At 40.9% G+C, this 17,657-nt stretch overlaps 2 protein-coding genes and 1 long non-coding RNA gene across 3 annotated transcripts in view; 1 reads left to right on the top strand and 2 right to left on the bottom strand.

The window, feature by feature from the left end:
* Nucleotides 1-17,657, bottom strand: part of LOC144064568 (uncharacterized) — a 60,045-nt gene that overhangs the window by 19,222 nt on the left and 23,166 nt on the right. Inside the window, exons 4-6 of the long non-coding RNA XR_013296826.1 lie at nt 11,097-11,152; nt 7,618-7,710; nt 2,507-2,572 (exon numbers count right to left, since the gene is read on the bottom strand). This is a non-coding gene — a long non-coding RNA (uncharacterized LOC144064568). The remainder of the gene's footprint in view (nt 1-2,506; nt 2,573-7,617; nt 7,711-11,096; nt 11,153-17,657) is intronic.
* Nucleotides 6,431-9,996, top strand: faxca (failed axon connections homolog, metaxin like GST domain containing a). Its single transcript, XM_077587211.1, has 6 exons — nt 6,431-6,898; nt 7,721-7,856; nt 7,927-8,123; nt 8,189-8,406; nt 9,215-9,331; nt 9,397-9,996. The coding sequence occupies exons 1-6, from the start codon at nt 6,636-6,638 to the stop codon at nt 9,690-9,692; spliced, it is 1,227 nt and encodes a 408-aa protein (XP_077443337.1). The 5' UTR covers nt 6,431-6,635; the 3' UTR covers nt 9,693-9,996.
* Nucleotides 13,041-14,461, bottom strand: pou3f2a (POU class 3 homeobox 2a). Its single transcript, XM_077587280.1, is given in 2 exon segments — nt 13,041-14,311; nt 14,314-14,461. Coding segments are annotated over 2 exon segments (1,395 nt in total). The 3' UTR covers nt 13,041-13,064.

Here is a 17,657-nt window from a genome sequence, read left to right as displayed (position 1 = left end):
AAAAAAAGCCTTACTATACTATGTCGTTTTTTAGGGGAAAAAAGCCTTACTATACCATGTCTTTTTTAGTAAAAAGGCCTTACTATACCATGTCGTTTTTTAAGAAAAAAAGCTTTACTACCCTATGTCGTTTTTTAAACAAAAAAAGCCTTACTATACTATGTCATATTTTAAACAAAAAAGCCTTACTATACTATGTTGTTTTTTAGGGAAAAAAGCCTTACTATACTGTCGTTTTTTAGAAAAAAAAAGCCTTACTATACTATGTCGTTTTTTAGGAAAAATAGCCTTACTATACTATGTCATTTTTTAGGAAAAAAAGCCTTACTATACTATGTTGTTTTTTAGAAAAAAAAAGCCTTACTATACTATGTCGTTTTTTAAGAAAAAAAACCTTACTATACTATGTCATTTTTTAAGAAAAAAAGCCTTACTATACTATGTCGTTTTTTAAGAAAAAAAGCCTTACTATACTATGTTGTTTTTTAGGGGAAAAAAGCCTTACTATACCATGTCTTTTTTAGTAAAAAGGCCTTACTATACCATGTCGTTTTTTAAGAAAAAAAGCTTTACTACCCTATGTCGTTTTTTAAACAAAAAAAAGCCTTACTATACTATGTCATATTTTAAACAAAAAAGCCTTACTATACTATGTTGTTTTTTAGGGAAAAAAGCCTTACTATACTGTCGTTTTTTAGAAAAAAAAAGCCTTACTATACTATGTCGTTTTTTAGGAAAAATAGCCTTACTATACTATGTCATTTTTTAGGAAAAAAAGCCTTACTATACTATGTTGTTTTTTAGAAGAAAAAAAGCCTTACTATACTATGTCGTTTTTTAAGAAAAAACGCCTTACTATACTATGTCATTTTTTAAGAAAAAAAGCCTTACTATACTATGTCGTTTTTTAAGAAAAAAAGCCTTACTATACTATGTCGTTTTTTAGGGGAAAAAAGCCTTACTATACCATGTCTTTTTTAGTAAAAAGGCCTTACTATACCATGTCGTTTTTTAAGAAAAAAAGCTTTACTACCCTATGTCGTTTTTTAAACAAAAAAAGCCTTACTATACTATGTCATATTTTAAACAAAAAAGCCTTACTATACTATGTTGTTTTTTAGGGAAAAAAGCCTTACTATACTGTCGTTTTTTAGAAAAAAAAAGCCTTACTATACTATGTCGTTTTTTAGGAAAAATAGCCTTACTATACTATGTCATTTTTTAGGAAAAAAAGCCTTACTATACTATGTTGTTTTTTAGAAAAAAAAAGCCTTACTATACTATGTCGTTTTTTAAGAAAAAAAGCCTTACTATACTATGTCATTTTTTAAGAAAAAAAGCCTTACTATACTATGTCGTTTTTTAAGAAAAAAAGCCTTACTATACTATGTCGTTTTTTAGGGGAAAAAAGCCTTACTATACCATGTCTTTTTTAGTAAAAAGGCCTTACTATACCATGTCGTTTTTTAAGAAAAAAAGCTTTACTACCCTATGTCGTTTTTTAAACAAAAAAAGCCTTACTATACTATGTCATATTTTAAACAAAAAAGCCTTACTATACTATGTTGTTTTTTAGGGAAAAAAGCCTTACTATACTGTCGTTTTTTAGAAAAAAAAAGCCTTACTATACTATGTCGTTTTTTAGGAAAAATAGCCTTACTATACTATGTCATTTTTTAGGAAAAAAAGCCTTACTATACTATGTTGTTTTTAGAGAAAAAAAAAATCTTACTATACTATGTCGTTTTTTAAGAAAAAAAGCCTTACTATACTATGTCATTTTTTAAGAAAAAAAGCCTTACTATACTATGTCGTTTTTTAAGAAAAAAAGCCTTACTATACTATATCGTTTTTTAGGGGAAAAAAGCCTTACTATACCATGTCTTTTTTAGTAAAAAGGCCTTACTATACCATGTCGTTTTTTAAGAAAAAAAGCTTTACTACCCTATGTCGTTTTTTAAACAAAAAAAGCCTTACTATACTATGTCATATTTTAAACAAAAAAGCCTTACTATACTATGTTGTTTTTTAGGGAAAAAAGCCTTACTATACTGTCGTTTTTTAGAAAAAAAAGCCTTACTATACTATGTCGTTTTTTAGGAAAAATAGCCTTACTATACTATGTCATTTTTTAGGAAAAAAAGCCTTACTATACTATGTTGTTTTTTTAGAAAAAAAAGTCTTACTATACTATGTCGTTTTTTAAGAAAAATAGCCTAGCTATATATACTGTCGTTTAACAAAATGCCTTACTATACTATGTCGTTTTTAAAGAAAAAAGCCTTACTATATATACATGTCGTTTTTTAAACAAAAAGCCTCACTATATATACATGGTCGTTTTTTTAACAAAATGCCTTACTATACTATGTTGTTTTTAAAGAAAAAAGCCTTACTATATATACATGGTCGTTTTTTAAACAAAATGCCTTACTATACTATGTCGTTTTTAAAGAAAAAAGCCTTACTATACATGGTCGTTTTTTAAGAAAAAAGCTTTACTTACTATGGTCGTTTTTGCCGTTAAAATATCTCTCCAGATCTTCCAACACGACAAATCATATTTAGGTTGCTTTAAAAGAAGAAAAAACATGTTTTTAGACAATTTTTCAAGTATATCAAGAGCAGTTTTATTTGAGAAATACAGTAAGTGTTTCCATTCCAAATACAACCGTACACTAAAAAGGTAACAAGAGCGTGCGTTCTGTGTGGTGTCAAACGGGCTTTAAAAAGCCCAACCCAAACTCTGACCGCGCCGCAAAACATTTTGGACGCTAAAAAAGTGTCAGCGCACGTGGAGAAAAATGGAAACCAAAAAAAGGGGCGCTCGCTTGGCATACTGGACTTCAAAAAACCTTACTATATTATGTTGTTTTTTAAGAAAAAAAGCCATACTATACTATGTCGTATTTTAGAAAAAATAACCTTACTATACTATGTTGTTTTTAGGGGAAAGGCCTTAGTATACTTTTAAGAAAAAAAGCCTTACTACCCTATGTCGTTTTTTAAACAAAAAAAGCCTTACTATACTATGTCATATTTTAAACAAAAAAGCCTTACTATACTATGTTGTTTTTTAGGGAAAAAAGCCTTACTATACTGTCGTTTTTTAGAAAAAAAAAGCCTTACTATACTATGTCGTTTTTTAGGAAAAATAGCCTTACTATACTATGTCATTTTTTAGGAAAAAAAGCCTTTAAACAAAAAAGCCTTACTATACTATGTTGTTTTTTAGGGAAAAAAGCCTTACTATACTGTCGTTTTTTAGAAAAAAAAAGCCTTACTATACTATGTCGTTTTTTAGGAAAAATAGCCTTACTATACTATGTCATTTTTTAGGAAAAAAAGCCTTACTATACTATGTTGTTTTTTAGAAAAAAAAAGCCTTACTATACTATGTCATTTTTTAAGAAAAAAAGCCTTACTATACTATGTCATTTTTTAAGAAAAAAAGCCTTACTATACTATGTCGTTTTTTAAGAAAAAAAGCCTTACTATACTATGTCGTTTTTTGAGAAATAAACACCTTACTATACTATGTCGTTTTTTTAAGAAAAAAAGCCTTACTATACCATGTCGTTTTTCATGAAAAAAAAAGCCTTACTATTCTATGTCGTTTTTTAAGAACAAAAGCCTTACTATAGTATGTCGTTTTTTTTAACGAAAAAAAGCCTTACTATACTATGTCGTTTTTTAAGAAAAAAAGCCTTACTATACTATGTCGTTTTTTGAGAAATAAACACCTTACTATACTCTGTCGTTTTTTTAAGAAAAAAAGCCTTACTATACCATGTCGTTTTTCATGAAAAAAAAGCCTACAAATTCTAAATTGCATGAATTGTATCCCCTACTAATGAAGCGTGCTGACGACAGCAGTGAATTTCAAGAGCATGGTAATTGCGAGGATGAATTGGGCGAAAATGATTTTGTTTTTTGCTTTTCAGACCAGCCGTGCCAGTGAGCGGGTAAAACTAAAGCCAACGGAAACGGACATTTCCTCCCCATTTCTATTTTTTGCCATAAAATGAATTAATGGAATAAAGCCGAAAGGAAGTTTTATTAAGGAGATCATGTGCAAATTTATAATATAGGGGGGAATGTTGGAATAATGATTATTATAAATGTGTTTGCAATGCTTACTTAGGAATAGAAAGCCTTATTATAAACATGCTTACTATATTAATCAATATATTTACTTATTAGGAATAGTAATGCTCATCCTGAATGTGTAACAATATTAAACAATACATATACGTGTTGAACGCTGTGCTTTTATGTTAGAGTTATTGGCATTAATAAAAGCCATTTTAATGCATGCCTTGCTAAAGTAAGGACTGGTTCACATCAAGAGGACAGGGCATGGAGAGGTCTCACAACAATTGCTCTTGGGAACTGCGAACTGTTTTCGGCTTCGGAGGACTCAGGACAGGTGCTCTTGGGAACTGAGGACTGTTTACGGCTTCGGAAGATGGACTCACAACAAGCGCTCTTGGGAACCAAGGACTGTTTTGGGAAGCCCCTCTTCGCTGAAGGGTTCGCATCGAAACTCGCTTGGGAAGAATCGGAGGTCCTACAATTGTTTTGATAACTGTACAAAGTTGTTGTGAGACTCTACGAATGTTTAGACTTCTGTGGGGCATGGCGTGAAAATCTTATGATTAAATTAGCGAAACGGACTTCGAGTTGTTAGAATGATCTTGGCCGGAGACGCGGATGGATGTATTCTCTCTTGCAAGAATTAAACAAAGATATGACTTCCGATGCCTTTTTATTGAAAGCTGAATACGGAAAAACCTAAGGATAAACCTACAATTGGATGAACCTAACACTATACTATGTCGTTTTTTAGGAAAAATAGCCTTACTATACTATGTCATTTTTTAGGAAAAAAAGCCTTACTATACTATGTTGTTTTTTAGAAGAAAAAAAAAGCCTTACTATACTATGTCGTTTTTTAAGAAAAAAAGCCTTACTATACTATGTCATTTTTTAAGAAAAAAAGCCTTACTATACTATGTCGTTTTTTAAGAAAAAAAGCCTTACTATACTATGTCGTTTTTTAGGGGAAAAAAGCCTTACTATACCATGTCTTTTTTAGTAAAAAGGCCTTACTATACCATGTCGTTTTTTAAGAAAAAAAGCTTTACTACCCTATGTCGTTTTTTAAACAAAAAAAGCCTTACTATACTATGTCATATTTTAAACAAAAAAGCCTTACTATACTATGTTGTTTTTTAGGGAAAAAAGCCTTACTATACTGTCGTTTTTTAGAAAAAAAAAGCCTTACTATACTATGTCGTTTTTTAGGAAAAATAGCCTTACTATACTATGTCATTTTTTAGGAAAAAAAGCCTTACTATACTATGTTGTTTTTTAGAAAAAAAAAGCCTTACTATACTATGTCGTTTTTTAAGAAAAAAAACCTTACTATACTATGTCATTTTTTAAGAAAAAAAGCCTTACTATACTATGTCGTTTTTTAAGAAAAAAAGCCTTACTATACTATGTTGTTTTTTAGGGGAAAAAAGCCTTACTATACCATGTCTTTTTTAGTAAAAAGGCCTTACTATACCATGTCGTTTTTTAAGAAAAAAAGCTTTACTACCCTATGTCGTTTTTTAAACAAAAAAAAGCCTTACTATACTATGTCATATTTTAAACAAAAAAGCCTTACTATACTATGTTGTTTTTTAGGGAAAAAAGCCTTACTATACTGTCGTTTTTTAGAAAAAAAAAGCCTTACTATACTATGTCGTTTTTTAGGAAAAATAGCCTTACTATACTATGTCATTTTTTAGGAAAAAAAGCCTTACTATACTATGTTGTTTTTTAGAAGAAAAAAAAAGCCTTACTATACTATGTCGTTTTTTAAGAAAAAAAGCCTTACTATACTATGTCATTTTTTAAGAAAAAAAGCCTTACTATACTATGTCGTTTTTTAAGAAAAAAAGCCTTACTATACTATGTCGTTTTTTAGGGGAAAAAAGCCTTACTATACCATGTCTTTTTTAGTAAAAAGGCCTTACTATACCATGTCGTTTTTTAAGAAAAAAAGCCTTATTATACTATGTCGTTTTGTTTTTTCTAACAAACTTACTTACCTTACATGGTAACTAACTTACTAACAAACACGCACTGCAGCAAGCAAAGATTGCAGAAAAAAATGGGACAGATCTATACAGTGATGTAGACGGTCAATTGGAACGGACTAAGGAACGGTACTGAAGGAGCACTCATTGACAACCATACAAATTATTTAGTAATATTTTAGCAAAGGCCGAAGACGACTCAAATAGGCGTTGTCAAGACACCTATGTGCTTTGTGACTATGTCCCACTGCTCAGATTGGAACTTTATTGTTAAAGTCCCAACCGGAAGCACCACCATTGACGTATGCACATTTACACTGACAGCCCCTTGGAAGAGGAAGAGGAGGAGGAGGAGAAGGAGGAAGGGGAGGGGGAGCACGGAGGATGCTGAGGAGCCCGCTGCGGGTACCATCCGCGGCCGGGGTGCTCGTCGTGACCGTCGGCCCGCCGCCGCCGCTGCGGCATCCGCCTCCGCCACGCGCCCGGACGCCGCGGCACCCATGAGGCCGACGGCGAGGCGAAAAGCGGCCGCCGACGGCCCCCAGGATGCGCTGTTGTTGCTGCTGCTGGCAAGTGGGCTTCGCCTGGACGCGCTCGTGCGCGCTTGACCTCGGCCGGAGCCAGGGCGTCTCGGCCGGCGGGGAGACGCCGTTTTATGGGGCCATCGTCGCCCTCCCCCTGGGCGGCGAGCGCGGCGCCATCATGTCGGCTTTCGGCTCCGACTCGTGGTGGCGGAAGACGCTCTATTTGACCGGGGGGGCCCTGCTCGCCGCCGCTGCCTATTTGCTGCACGAATTGTTGGCCATCAGGTAACTACGTCGGGGGATGGGATGGTGGGAAGGGAGGGGGGGAGAGGGGGGGGCTGTTATTACTTAATGTCGCCAAGGTTGGGCGGGGTGAAAGCGGAGACTGCGTGGAGAATATGGACTCGTGAGAGGGAGGCTGTGACGTAACGGAACCCCCCTACATAACAAGCACGTGCACAACACTTAAAGTTGATGTATGTCAAAAAATGCATACGCGTTAGCATGGCCAAATACGTTATTTTTTTCCATGTGAGGTCCCCTGTATCATTTTTTTATCATCGGTGATTTGAACTAAAAATTTGGAGGGACTTTTTGGACTAGCGTTTAAATTTAGCATTCTTATTGAAGGTATTCGTAGTACGTGTTGTGGTAGTTAGTCAAATTGGTACAAGGTCGATTGGTCGCCGATCTTTTGGTCGCCCAGAAGGTAAGTGATAATTACCATTTAAATCGTTGCTCAAATTCCCTAAATACAAACTGCGAATTACTATTTAGTCATACTGAACGCCCTATTAATTATTAGGCTAAAGAAAAGCTCCAAATTTCCCGGACTTTTATTGTTTTTTGTTGGAGAACTTGTTAAGACCCTGACTGACTGATGTCGCTTCTTAAAGGGACAACGCATGTACATACAAACTCTTATACACACACACGTCGGCTCAGTGAAACTGCTCAAGGCTATTGTTGGCTTTTTTATTGATGCGTAGACCGTGTTGTTTTACCTTGTTTTGTCGCTGGTCTTTTGGTTGTCAATCTTTTGGTCGCCGGTCAAATCCGCTGTCAATGAGCTGTCAATCCACTGCCAATTTCCCTTTCTGTTTACAGAAAAGAGGAAGAGTTGGACTCCACCGATGCCATCATTCTGCACCAGTTCTCCCGACCCAAAAGCGGAGCCCCGTCGCTGTCCCCCTTCTGCCTAAAGACGGAGACCTACCTTCGCATGGTGGACCTACCCTACCGGGTTTGTATTCTTTTTTGGAATGAAACTCTGCCGAGTATTTGGGAAGGCTAAAGCCCACGTCGACGTTCAGAACTACTTCGACGGGAAGCTGTCGCCGCTGGGCAAGATGCCGTGGATGGAGTACAACCACGAGCGGGCCTGCGGTTCCGACTTCATCATCGACTTCCTGGAGCAACGGCTGGGCGTCGACCTCAATCAGAGCTTGACGCCGCGGGAGAAGGCCGTGTCCCGTGCCGTCTCCAAAATGGTGGAGGAGCACTTTTACTGGTGAGTGGCGAAACGTTGGTTTGGTCGGCGCCCAGGTCCAAGTTTTAAAAGAAGTCCCCCCGCAGGACGGTGGCGTACTGCCAGTGGGTGGACAACCTGGAGGAGACCAGGAAGATGCTGTCCGTGAGCGGACCGATGAGCCAGGCGCTCAAGTGGATCCTGAGTCACGTGACCGGCGGCATCGTCCAGCGTGAGATGTACGGCCATGGCATGGGACGCTTCTCCAAAGAGCAAGTCTACGACATGATGGAGAAGGACATGCGCACGCTGGCCACGTTGCTAGGTGAACAATCACCTCTTTATTTCTAACTAATCTGGGCAGGGGGTGGATTTGTATCAGCATTTTTTAAAATCATGATGAGAACGGATATTAGTCAACATCATGGAAACAATTGCAATTATGATATACATTTGTTTCCAATCCTAATATTGAAGTAGTCTAAGACTAAGACTATTCGGCCAAGAGGAGGTCATGGAGGTCAATAGACATCATTGGAATGGAGGTACATTGACTCCACATTGGCTGACGTTCAAACTATTTTGACAAGGAGGGCCGGCAGTAAATGATCATGGTCATTGACCGTGACTGGACGTTTGGTCGCCGGACGTTTGGTCGCGGACCTTTGGTCGCCCGGACCCAAACAACCGGCGACCAAACGTCCGGCGACCAAAAGACCGACGACAAAACAAGGTAAAACATGGTCTACGCATTAATCAAAGCCAACAATGGCCATGAGCAGTTTCACTGAGCCGACGTGTGTATGTACATGCGTTGTCCCTTTAAGAAGCGACGTCAGTCAGGGTCTTAACAAGTTCTCCAACAAAACACAATAAAAGTATGGGAAAATTTGAGCTTTTCTTTAGCCTAATAATTAATAGGGCATTCAGTATGACTAAATAATAATTCACAGTTTGAATTTAGGGAATTTGAGCAACAATTTTAAATGGTAATTATCAATAACCAAACAAACGTCTAGCGACCAAAAGTCCGGCGACCAAACGTCCGAGTACCGTCATTGACAGGGAGAGACGCCCGCTGGCGTGTAAATATGCGGGTAGTTGCAGTCAATGATGGGTTCTTGTGTCGCAAGGTAATAAGAAGTACCTGATGGGCGCCAAGATTTCCACCGTGGACGCCACAGTGTTTGGGCACCTGGCGCCCGCCATGTGGACCCTCCCGGGAACACGGGCGGAGCAGCTCATCAAAGGTAAGGAGGCGACAACATTGGTCTTGCCACTCTTACTTTTCTTTTGTTATTTTTTTGCCTTTTAGGCGAGCTCATCAACTTGGCCATGTACTGCGAGCGAATTCGCCGCCGCTTCTGGCCCGAGTGGTTCGTGGATCTGGAGGACTTGCGCTTCCGTGGCGACGAGGCGTCCGAGAGCGGCGCCTCGCCCTCCGACCTCGGCCTCTACTCTCGCACGGACAGCTCCCCGGAGGAGGACGCGCGCTCGGCCCGCACGGAGCGCACGCGGGCCGAGTCGCCCGTCAGCGACCCCACGGGGATGTCGTTGTACGACTCGGACATGGACACGGAGTACTCTGACATGGAGCCGCTCAAGTGTTGACCAAAGTTTTAAAAAAAATGGCGCCGGTTGGGGAAACGACATTTTGTGCACCATAATGTGTCAATGACGTCCTTCATATCGACACGCATCAGTGTAAATACATACATTTATATAGCCATCGATATATATATATATAAAAATACATGTATACATATACATATCAGCCTGATATATGTATGTATATAATCATACATAGTATTGCTAGCCTGCAAATATAGAAAAGCCCCTTCTGTTATTCCATTTTTAAACAAAATGATCATCAATACTGACTAAAATTATTTTAATTTGGAGAGGAAAAACACTTGTTTTCTAATTAACCAATCTTTTGTTCTTAGTAAGTACTAAATTTATCAATTCATATTTCTTAAAATCAAAATTGTCAATAGTTTAGTTGTGAAATTTGGCCCAAATGGGAATGAAATTAATTTAAGTGTGGTTTTATTCAGTCTTAAATTTCGCACTGAAGTAGTGTTTTTATTTTTATGTTTGATATTTGCTTTTGTTTCTTTCAGCGTAGAAAGATGTACAAGTTAATGATCCAAATTGTGATTGTTTGATTTTTATTGTGATGCCCAGTAAAATAAAAAAAAGGCTAGTTTAACTAACTAACAGTGTCATATTGACAAAAAGTCGTTTTGTGCTTCTGTCGCTCAGCAGATGTACGCGACTTCATTTCGGAATTGAAAACACTTTCAAAAAGCGATATTTCAATTTTTTGGAGTTCACTTAATTTATTCTTGCCTTTTCACACCTGGCCTTGTGTAATGTATTTATATTTTGTTGTCTATTAATTTGAAGTGCAGTGTAAAATGTGTTTTCAAAACATATCGTTGGTTGCCGTCAAATTTTCCAAATGTATTTTTTTGATTTATTTGTGTTTCTGAGTGTTTCAATGGAAAATTGTGTCATGGGCAGCAAAAAATGGAAATTTGCCGGTCACTCTATTCTGCTTGTAGATTATAGAAAAAGCATTATGAAAGTGTCTTGTTCAAAGTTATGTGCATTATGTCATCGCGCAAAGTGTAAATATGGAGCGGAAAGCACATTTATCATCTGGGTAGCCAACTAAATATTAAAATTGCTTTCCCTAACGGGACAAAAGTGTGCATCATGACGTAAATGTTCCGAAAGTACGTAGAGATAACCGAATAAAAATGTGTGAAATTTTACCCCTGCGTTTTGTATTATCTTTATCCTCTGACGCAAAGGTACTTATCGATATGACATGAATCTAATGGTACATTTTTAAGACTGACGGGTTGCCAGATCCTGTTTCAGACTATAAAATTCAAGTCTTGGAATGAGTTGAAGGGATAAGAAGGGAATTTTCTGGAAGCCAAAGACGGCAATGGCGGCCAACATGTCTATGTATGATTAATATTAAACTAAAATGTAAAAACTTACAAAATGTGTATCTTGATCTTCCATCAGATGGCGCTGGTCGCTGACTCCTTGCAAATCTATGACGTAATGGAATAGGACGACAAGATGAGTCAAACGGAAATACGTCAGAATATTAACAAATGCAGGAAAATGTGGACTTTTTACTGGAACCTCTTTAGCCATCAATAAACAATAATTTGTTCATATGTCAAAAGAGGTTACAGATTTTTTAAGGCATTTTTAACAATGTCATAGAAGGCAAAATTCAGGTAAATGAACGTTTCAAATGTAAATTCGTTTAAAAAGTACACCATGATGTCATTATTAACACTTTCCCACACAATACTAAATGCAAATTTAAAAATCAGCCACAGACTAAATTGTTATAGAAAACAAATAGGATTTAATGACAAAAAAGCATGTAGAAATTGTGCAATTGTCGATTTGTTTCTTTGTTTTTTTTGTTTGTTTTTTTGTTGGTTTTTTTGTTCTTCCTTGTCACAGATTTCAGGTCAATAAATCTTTCCTTTTGGTTTTTGTATTCATTCGGCAGAAACTCAAATTCAGCATTGAGGACTACAAAAAAAACAAAAAAAAAACAATCCTCGTCTTACAATATTTATTATTACCATTTCCATCATGAAGATTAATATAAAAAACATTGCTGGGAAAATTCCATTGATACATTCAGAGCTTTGGACGTCATTACGTGTTGAAAAGACGACAGCGTCCTCAAGCTAAGTCTGAGTTTCCACATTTGATGCTTATGAAAATCACAGTAGAGTAGCACAATAATGTGTGTGTGTGTGTGTGTGTGTGTTTGTGTGTGTTGGCACAGACTGACAAATATACAAAACGTTTCCTGTACAAAAACAAATAAACGAATGAGATACATCCCACAAACGAGGCTGAACGGAGAATCCGATTCAGCTTATTTTTAAATATTTTCTTTTAAATTCATGAAATATGTCCTCCATCTTCATAGGAGAAGAAGGCATAAATGGGCTGGATTGCTTTTGGAGTCTCACAGAAAAAAGTACAGAAATAACAAACAGACAAAAGGCGTTCTATTATAATTACCATCATTATTATTATTGTAAAATTCCTTTCCTTATTGTTATGATTGAGGAGATCATATTATTTATGATGTAACTGTTGGTCAAAATAGTTTGCTATTTTCTATCAGTAACTAATGCTACTGAAATAAGAGCAAATTAAACAATTGGTTGAAAAACGATAACAAATGCATATTTAAGAGGGATGTTGCTGGCTTGTCAAAAGTTGACATATTTAATATTTTGTGACTATTTCTGGTCATTAAAATAAAACATATGAGATTATAGATCAGACGAAATACCAAAATATTAACATTTGGTATTCAAGTGTGGCCTACAAAAGCCAAAATGTGTCACCAGGCCCAAATTATAATGAAATAACTATTAATTTTTTTGAAAACACAAAAGTTTTTTGTGGTATTTAACTCATCTAAACTCCCATTCAAAACGGATTGGACGTCTATTGCTGTCAAGGGCGGGCAAGGAGGAGCGCCCTACAACGGGTTAATTGGACAAATGCTAAACGTCAAAAACGACACGATGGAATAATAACAATAACCACGATGATGATAATAATAATAAGAGTGCTGTTGCTGGCTTGTACGAGAGTGCGCAGGCAGCCCTGTTGCTTTTGTTCCCCCGCAAAGATGGCGTTTATTCCCCCACTTTCGCCTCACTGCGGTTCCTCCAGCCCGCGCGGGGGCACGTCCCGCTCCGACGACGTCTTTCTTTCTTTCCCCCTCCGCGTGCAGACGATTGGGCAGAGCGACGCACAAAAAAAGGCGTCCGCTAATAAGAATGAAGACTAAGGAAGGATGAGCGGAATGCATCCCGTCCGTGATGGGGGGGAGCTCCGTCCGCACTGTAAATCCCGTCACGAGCGGCGTCCAAAGACCCCCCTCCCACCCCCCCGGAGCCCGGCTCTCGACGCCGGTCACTGCACCGGGGTCTGAGCGCCGTGGTGCGGGGGGCTGTCCCCGTACACGTCGTCCCCGCCTGGCGGGCCCCCACCGATGGGCGTCATGCGCTTCTCCTTCTGCCTGCGGTTGCAGAACCAGACCCGGACCACCTCCTTCTCCAGCTGCAGGCTGTCGGCCAGCGAGTTGATCTCGGCGGCGCCGGGCTTGGGGCACTTGAGGAAGTGGCTCTCCAGGGCCCCCTTGACGGCCACCTCGATGGAGGTCCTCTTTTTCCTCTTGCGGCCCTGCGCGGCGATCTTGTCCAGGCTGGTGGGGCTACCCGAGGTGGAGTCGGCCTCCTCCAGCCACTTGTTCAGCAGCGGCTTGAGCTTGCACATGTTCTTGAAGCTCAACTGCAGCGCCTCGAACCTGCAGATGGTGGTCTGCGAGAAGACGTTGCCGTACAGGGTCCCCAGGGCCAGACCCACGTCGGCCTGGGTGAAGCCCAGCTTGATGCGCCGCTGCTTGAACAGCTTAGCGAACTGCTCCAGTTCGTCGGAGGTCGGCGTGTCCTCGTCCGAGTGGTCCTGGTGGTGCTGCGGCGCCGACGCTTCTTGCGCCGGCCCGCCTCCGTGGTCGCTCAGCTGCGGGCTGTGGCTGTGCTGCTCGTCGTCCCGAGCCAAGGGGTGGTGGTGCGCGTGCGGGTGGTGATGCATCCCGCCCGGCTCCCCGCCGCCGCCGGGCATCATGCCGAACTGCGCGTAGAGGAGACCCTGGCCCTCAGACGTCGCCATGGCGGCGCTGCCGGTGCGCCATGCTCTGGCGTCGTGATGCACGGACTGGTGGGGGTGTCGCGGCGGCTGCTGCGCGTCGCCGCCGCCGCCAGACTCGCGCAGCTCCTCCGCGCGGTCTCCTTCGCGCTGCTGCTGCTGCTGCAGCACGGGCTTGACGTCCTGCTCCCCGAGTGGGCTGGAGGGCCACGGGGGCCCGGCGTCTCCGTGATGAGACAGCGCGGCGATCCACTGATGCGCGTGGCTGAGCGGGTGCGCGCCGTAGTCGCCGTGGAGCAGGGCGTGCGCGTCCCTGTACTGCTGCTGCTGCTGCTGCTGTTGCTGTTGCTGCATGGTCCCGGACTCCGACTGCTGCTGCTGCGGCGGCGGCGGCGGCGGGCTGCCGGGGCTGCCGAGCACGCTAAAGTGGTTGGACGTGGCGGTCGCCATCGCCGCCCGAGTGGGGAGCAGGAGGGGGGATCGGGCTGCCTTTGACGGGAGAGCGGTGCGCGCCACGGGGCAGCCAGCCGTCTCTCTCCAGCATCTCCGGGGCTCCGTGCCAAGGGGACGCAGAGGCGCGCACCTGTGGTCCGCCTCGCTCCGCTCTTTATTGGCCGAGAGTGGCTGACACGTGCGGTTACCCCTGACAGCACCCCGCTCATTGGTCACGGGAGATTGTGCGCGAGCCCCCCTCGTCCCATCCCCTCGGCCCCCGCGATACTACGAGCGGTCCCGCGGCGTGCCGGAGCTCACTACGGCGGAGGCAGAGTGTAAACACGCGCCCCAGTCGCTCTCATTCATGCGTCGCCGCTGAGATTAGTCACCCGTCAATCACTTTTGGCCTGAGCGTTTAGGATCCTTTTCTATACTTCCCTTATACGTTAATTAAGGTCCATTTTTCCCAGTGACGTATCAAAAAAATACTCATTCCTTTTACTCCTTAATTGCCATTGACAATTAGCAAAATAACATCTACACAACAGTAAAAAAAAAATGCGTTTTTGCCTAATGATACGTGAGTAGATGGAAAAAGTAGTAGTACAGTACAAGCTAGCATTTTTTAGGCATATGAATGTTTCTCAAGTAGTTCGCCAAATGGAATTAACGCATTCTATTTTTCGTTGAGTAGATGAACATATTTACAAAGGCACCAAAGTACAGCAACTAAGATCTATTTTAGGCCCAACTGTTTCTAATTTCTATAAAATGATGATGGTTGTAATATCTTCCTAGATGGTAGATATTTTGCAAAGATTTTGGTGATAATCGTTTTTAAATTTTAAGCGACACGGTAGTAAAAAGTTATCGTTTATCCATTTGTTCCATGTTTAACACACCCAAAGACTAATTTTAAGTCATGGATAATTCCCCGTTTGACGCCGTTGATTGAAACTGAACGAGTCATCCCTAAAGAAATATTGGGACCGTTTCGTCAGCGAGACTTCCAGCTGGCCGCGCTGTCCAGAGCGCCGAGCCGCATGCTTCCAAGGGCCTTTTGCCCCGTTGCCATGGCGAGGGCGCTGAATGGAACAACAACGCCCACGTCACAGCTGCAATCGCTCTTCGTCTTCTTCTTTTTTGCCGCCTTCCAAAAGAGCCCGTTGGGGGCCGTGCGCTCGGGACAAATAATAGCGGGGGATCAAGCGAGGACGGGGGGGGGCTAGTGTTTGCGGAGGGCAGTGAGGGGCTAAACAGAATGGAGACCCAAAAGCCCACATTGCCCTCCTCCACCTGCTTGTTGGCTAAACTTTGGGATGGAGGCATGCTGTTGTTTCGCTAAGCCCACAGAAGAAAAAGAGAAAGGATTGAGCGGGAGGGAGTTGCTCCAATGTCTGCATTTGTTTTGGAACCAAATCTGACCCTCACAACATTATGGTCAAATGCGCAAGCGTCAACAAAATCACTACAAATAAAGGTTTTATAAGTGCCACAGACTGCAGCCCAGTCCAAATGGATGGGATAAAGAATATATGACGTGTCCAACCTTAAAATAATAATTTTCCGTTATTTTCATTCTGACCTAATTCCCTTTCTGTATAAGAATCAAGAACATCTCTAAAGTGTTATTTCAGAGTCAATTTGGAGCTAAAAGTCATGGAACTGATTTCAAGCCACTACAAATCGCCAATTTTATAACAATATCGGATTAGCCGAGATGACAATGTCTACCAAGATTAGATTCAATGGTCTCTGATCTATTTGAGATAATAGTAGGAACAAAATAAGCAAAAAAAGCACTTTTAAAAGATATTTAGCATTTCAATGGATGGCACCATTGCTAAACCAAGTGATATATCGTTACACCCTCGACTAAAACCTCCTCAAACACTATCCAAAAAGTACAAAACGCATAAAACGAGGGCACTAAAAGCAAAACATCGGAAATACGACGAGGTTCGATGAATCCCAGAGGACGAAACAATAAATCTACAATTTAACCTTGACAGAGGAGAAGCGATATTATTCAGTCAGCGACACGCGTCAACAGCAATAAAACTTTGCCCGGCTGATGCAAAACGAGGACTAACACGGGAAGGCCTAATTAATAAACGTGTTAAATCAAATGGAGGCGAGGATGGAACTGAATTGTGGGGGATCAAAAGAACACTGCTTTACGATTAGAGCGTAATTCCCCGAATCGCCAAATGTGTCGCCGGGGGGCTCTGGCGGGGGCCGTGCAGCCGAGAGGAGCAAAACATATTAGCCTAATAGGCTAATATGCAAACTACTGGCTGCCCAATTAGGGGACTTAATAACGCGTAAACGATGCGAATCCTGCTTCTTACACGGCGAGGAGGTCGCCGTTAATTCGAGTCAAAGGACTGGCTGTGATGTCAAAACACAATGTACGCACACACGGACACACACTGACACACACACGCCGTCTCCGCCTGTTGTTGTGCGTCCGAGTGCGGCTGACGGAGAATCTGAGCGTTAAATTAACACTAATTAAATGGCCCCAATTGCGGGGAAGATTCAATTTCTGCACAAGGCTAATGGGCCTAAGTGTCCCCGAACTGTTTGTCGGACGTTTATGATTAAATGCACACTATACACAGCAACAACAACAACAACAACTTTGCAAATTGGGCTGAGAAGGCACAGTGGCTTAATTTTAAGTTTTTTTTTTAATGAACTGGCTGCAGTTTGCAGTGATTATGGGAAATTAAAAGTGGCTCAATGCGCCACTAAAAATAGATTTTACTCATTTATTTTTCAGTCAGGTTTTTTTAAAAGGCATTGGTTTATATTTTTAAGTAGTCACTAAGAAGCTGCCATTGACGACAATAGATATCCAATCCATTTTAACGTTGACCCATTTAAATTGGTTGAAAAGTAATCACTCAAATGCCAGTTGAAATACACTTGATGCCTATATTTGTCAATGGGAGTTATTGAGTTAAAAGCTACAAGCAACAACATAATCTAAAGATAAATTGCCCAAAAAATCCTATCAAATGTCCCATTATACGTGGACACCTGCCGTTTATAGTCCAGTGCAGGTTTTATGTTAACAAATGCAGTTTTACATGTCAAATGGGCGGGTGCGTCTTATAGTCGGAAAATTATAGGGTTTTTTTTCACCCTATGTTAAAATGTTCTTCAACGACCGCAGTAATGTCACATCACTGGACCACAACGGGGGTGTGGGGGGCGTCTGATTGGCCGAGAAAAGTGCTGTTTTGTGACTGCAGCCGGCAAACAATTGCAGCACTCGTGAGATGTCATTATTTACAGATCGCTTCGACGTCGATTGGCCAAAAGAAACGCGACTTTCATTTTCCTCGCTGAAAAACACACCAGTTCGGTTCGCTTGTGAAAAAACGGACTATGGTGGCCGTGGGGGTCCTCTTAATA

This window comes from Stigmatopora argus, chromosome 19 (assembly GCF_051989625.1).
Source record: "Stigmatopora argus isolate UIUO_Sarg chromosome 19, RoL_Sarg_1.0, whole genome shotgun sequence".
In the NCBI taxonomy this organism is placed as follows: domain Eukaryota; kingdom Metazoa; phylum Chordata; class Actinopteri; order Syngnathiformes; family Syngnathidae; genus Stigmatopora; species Stigmatopora argus.
The sequence above is the reverse complement of the archived record's forward strand: the minus strand, read 5'-3'. Positions and strand labels throughout refer to the sequence as shown.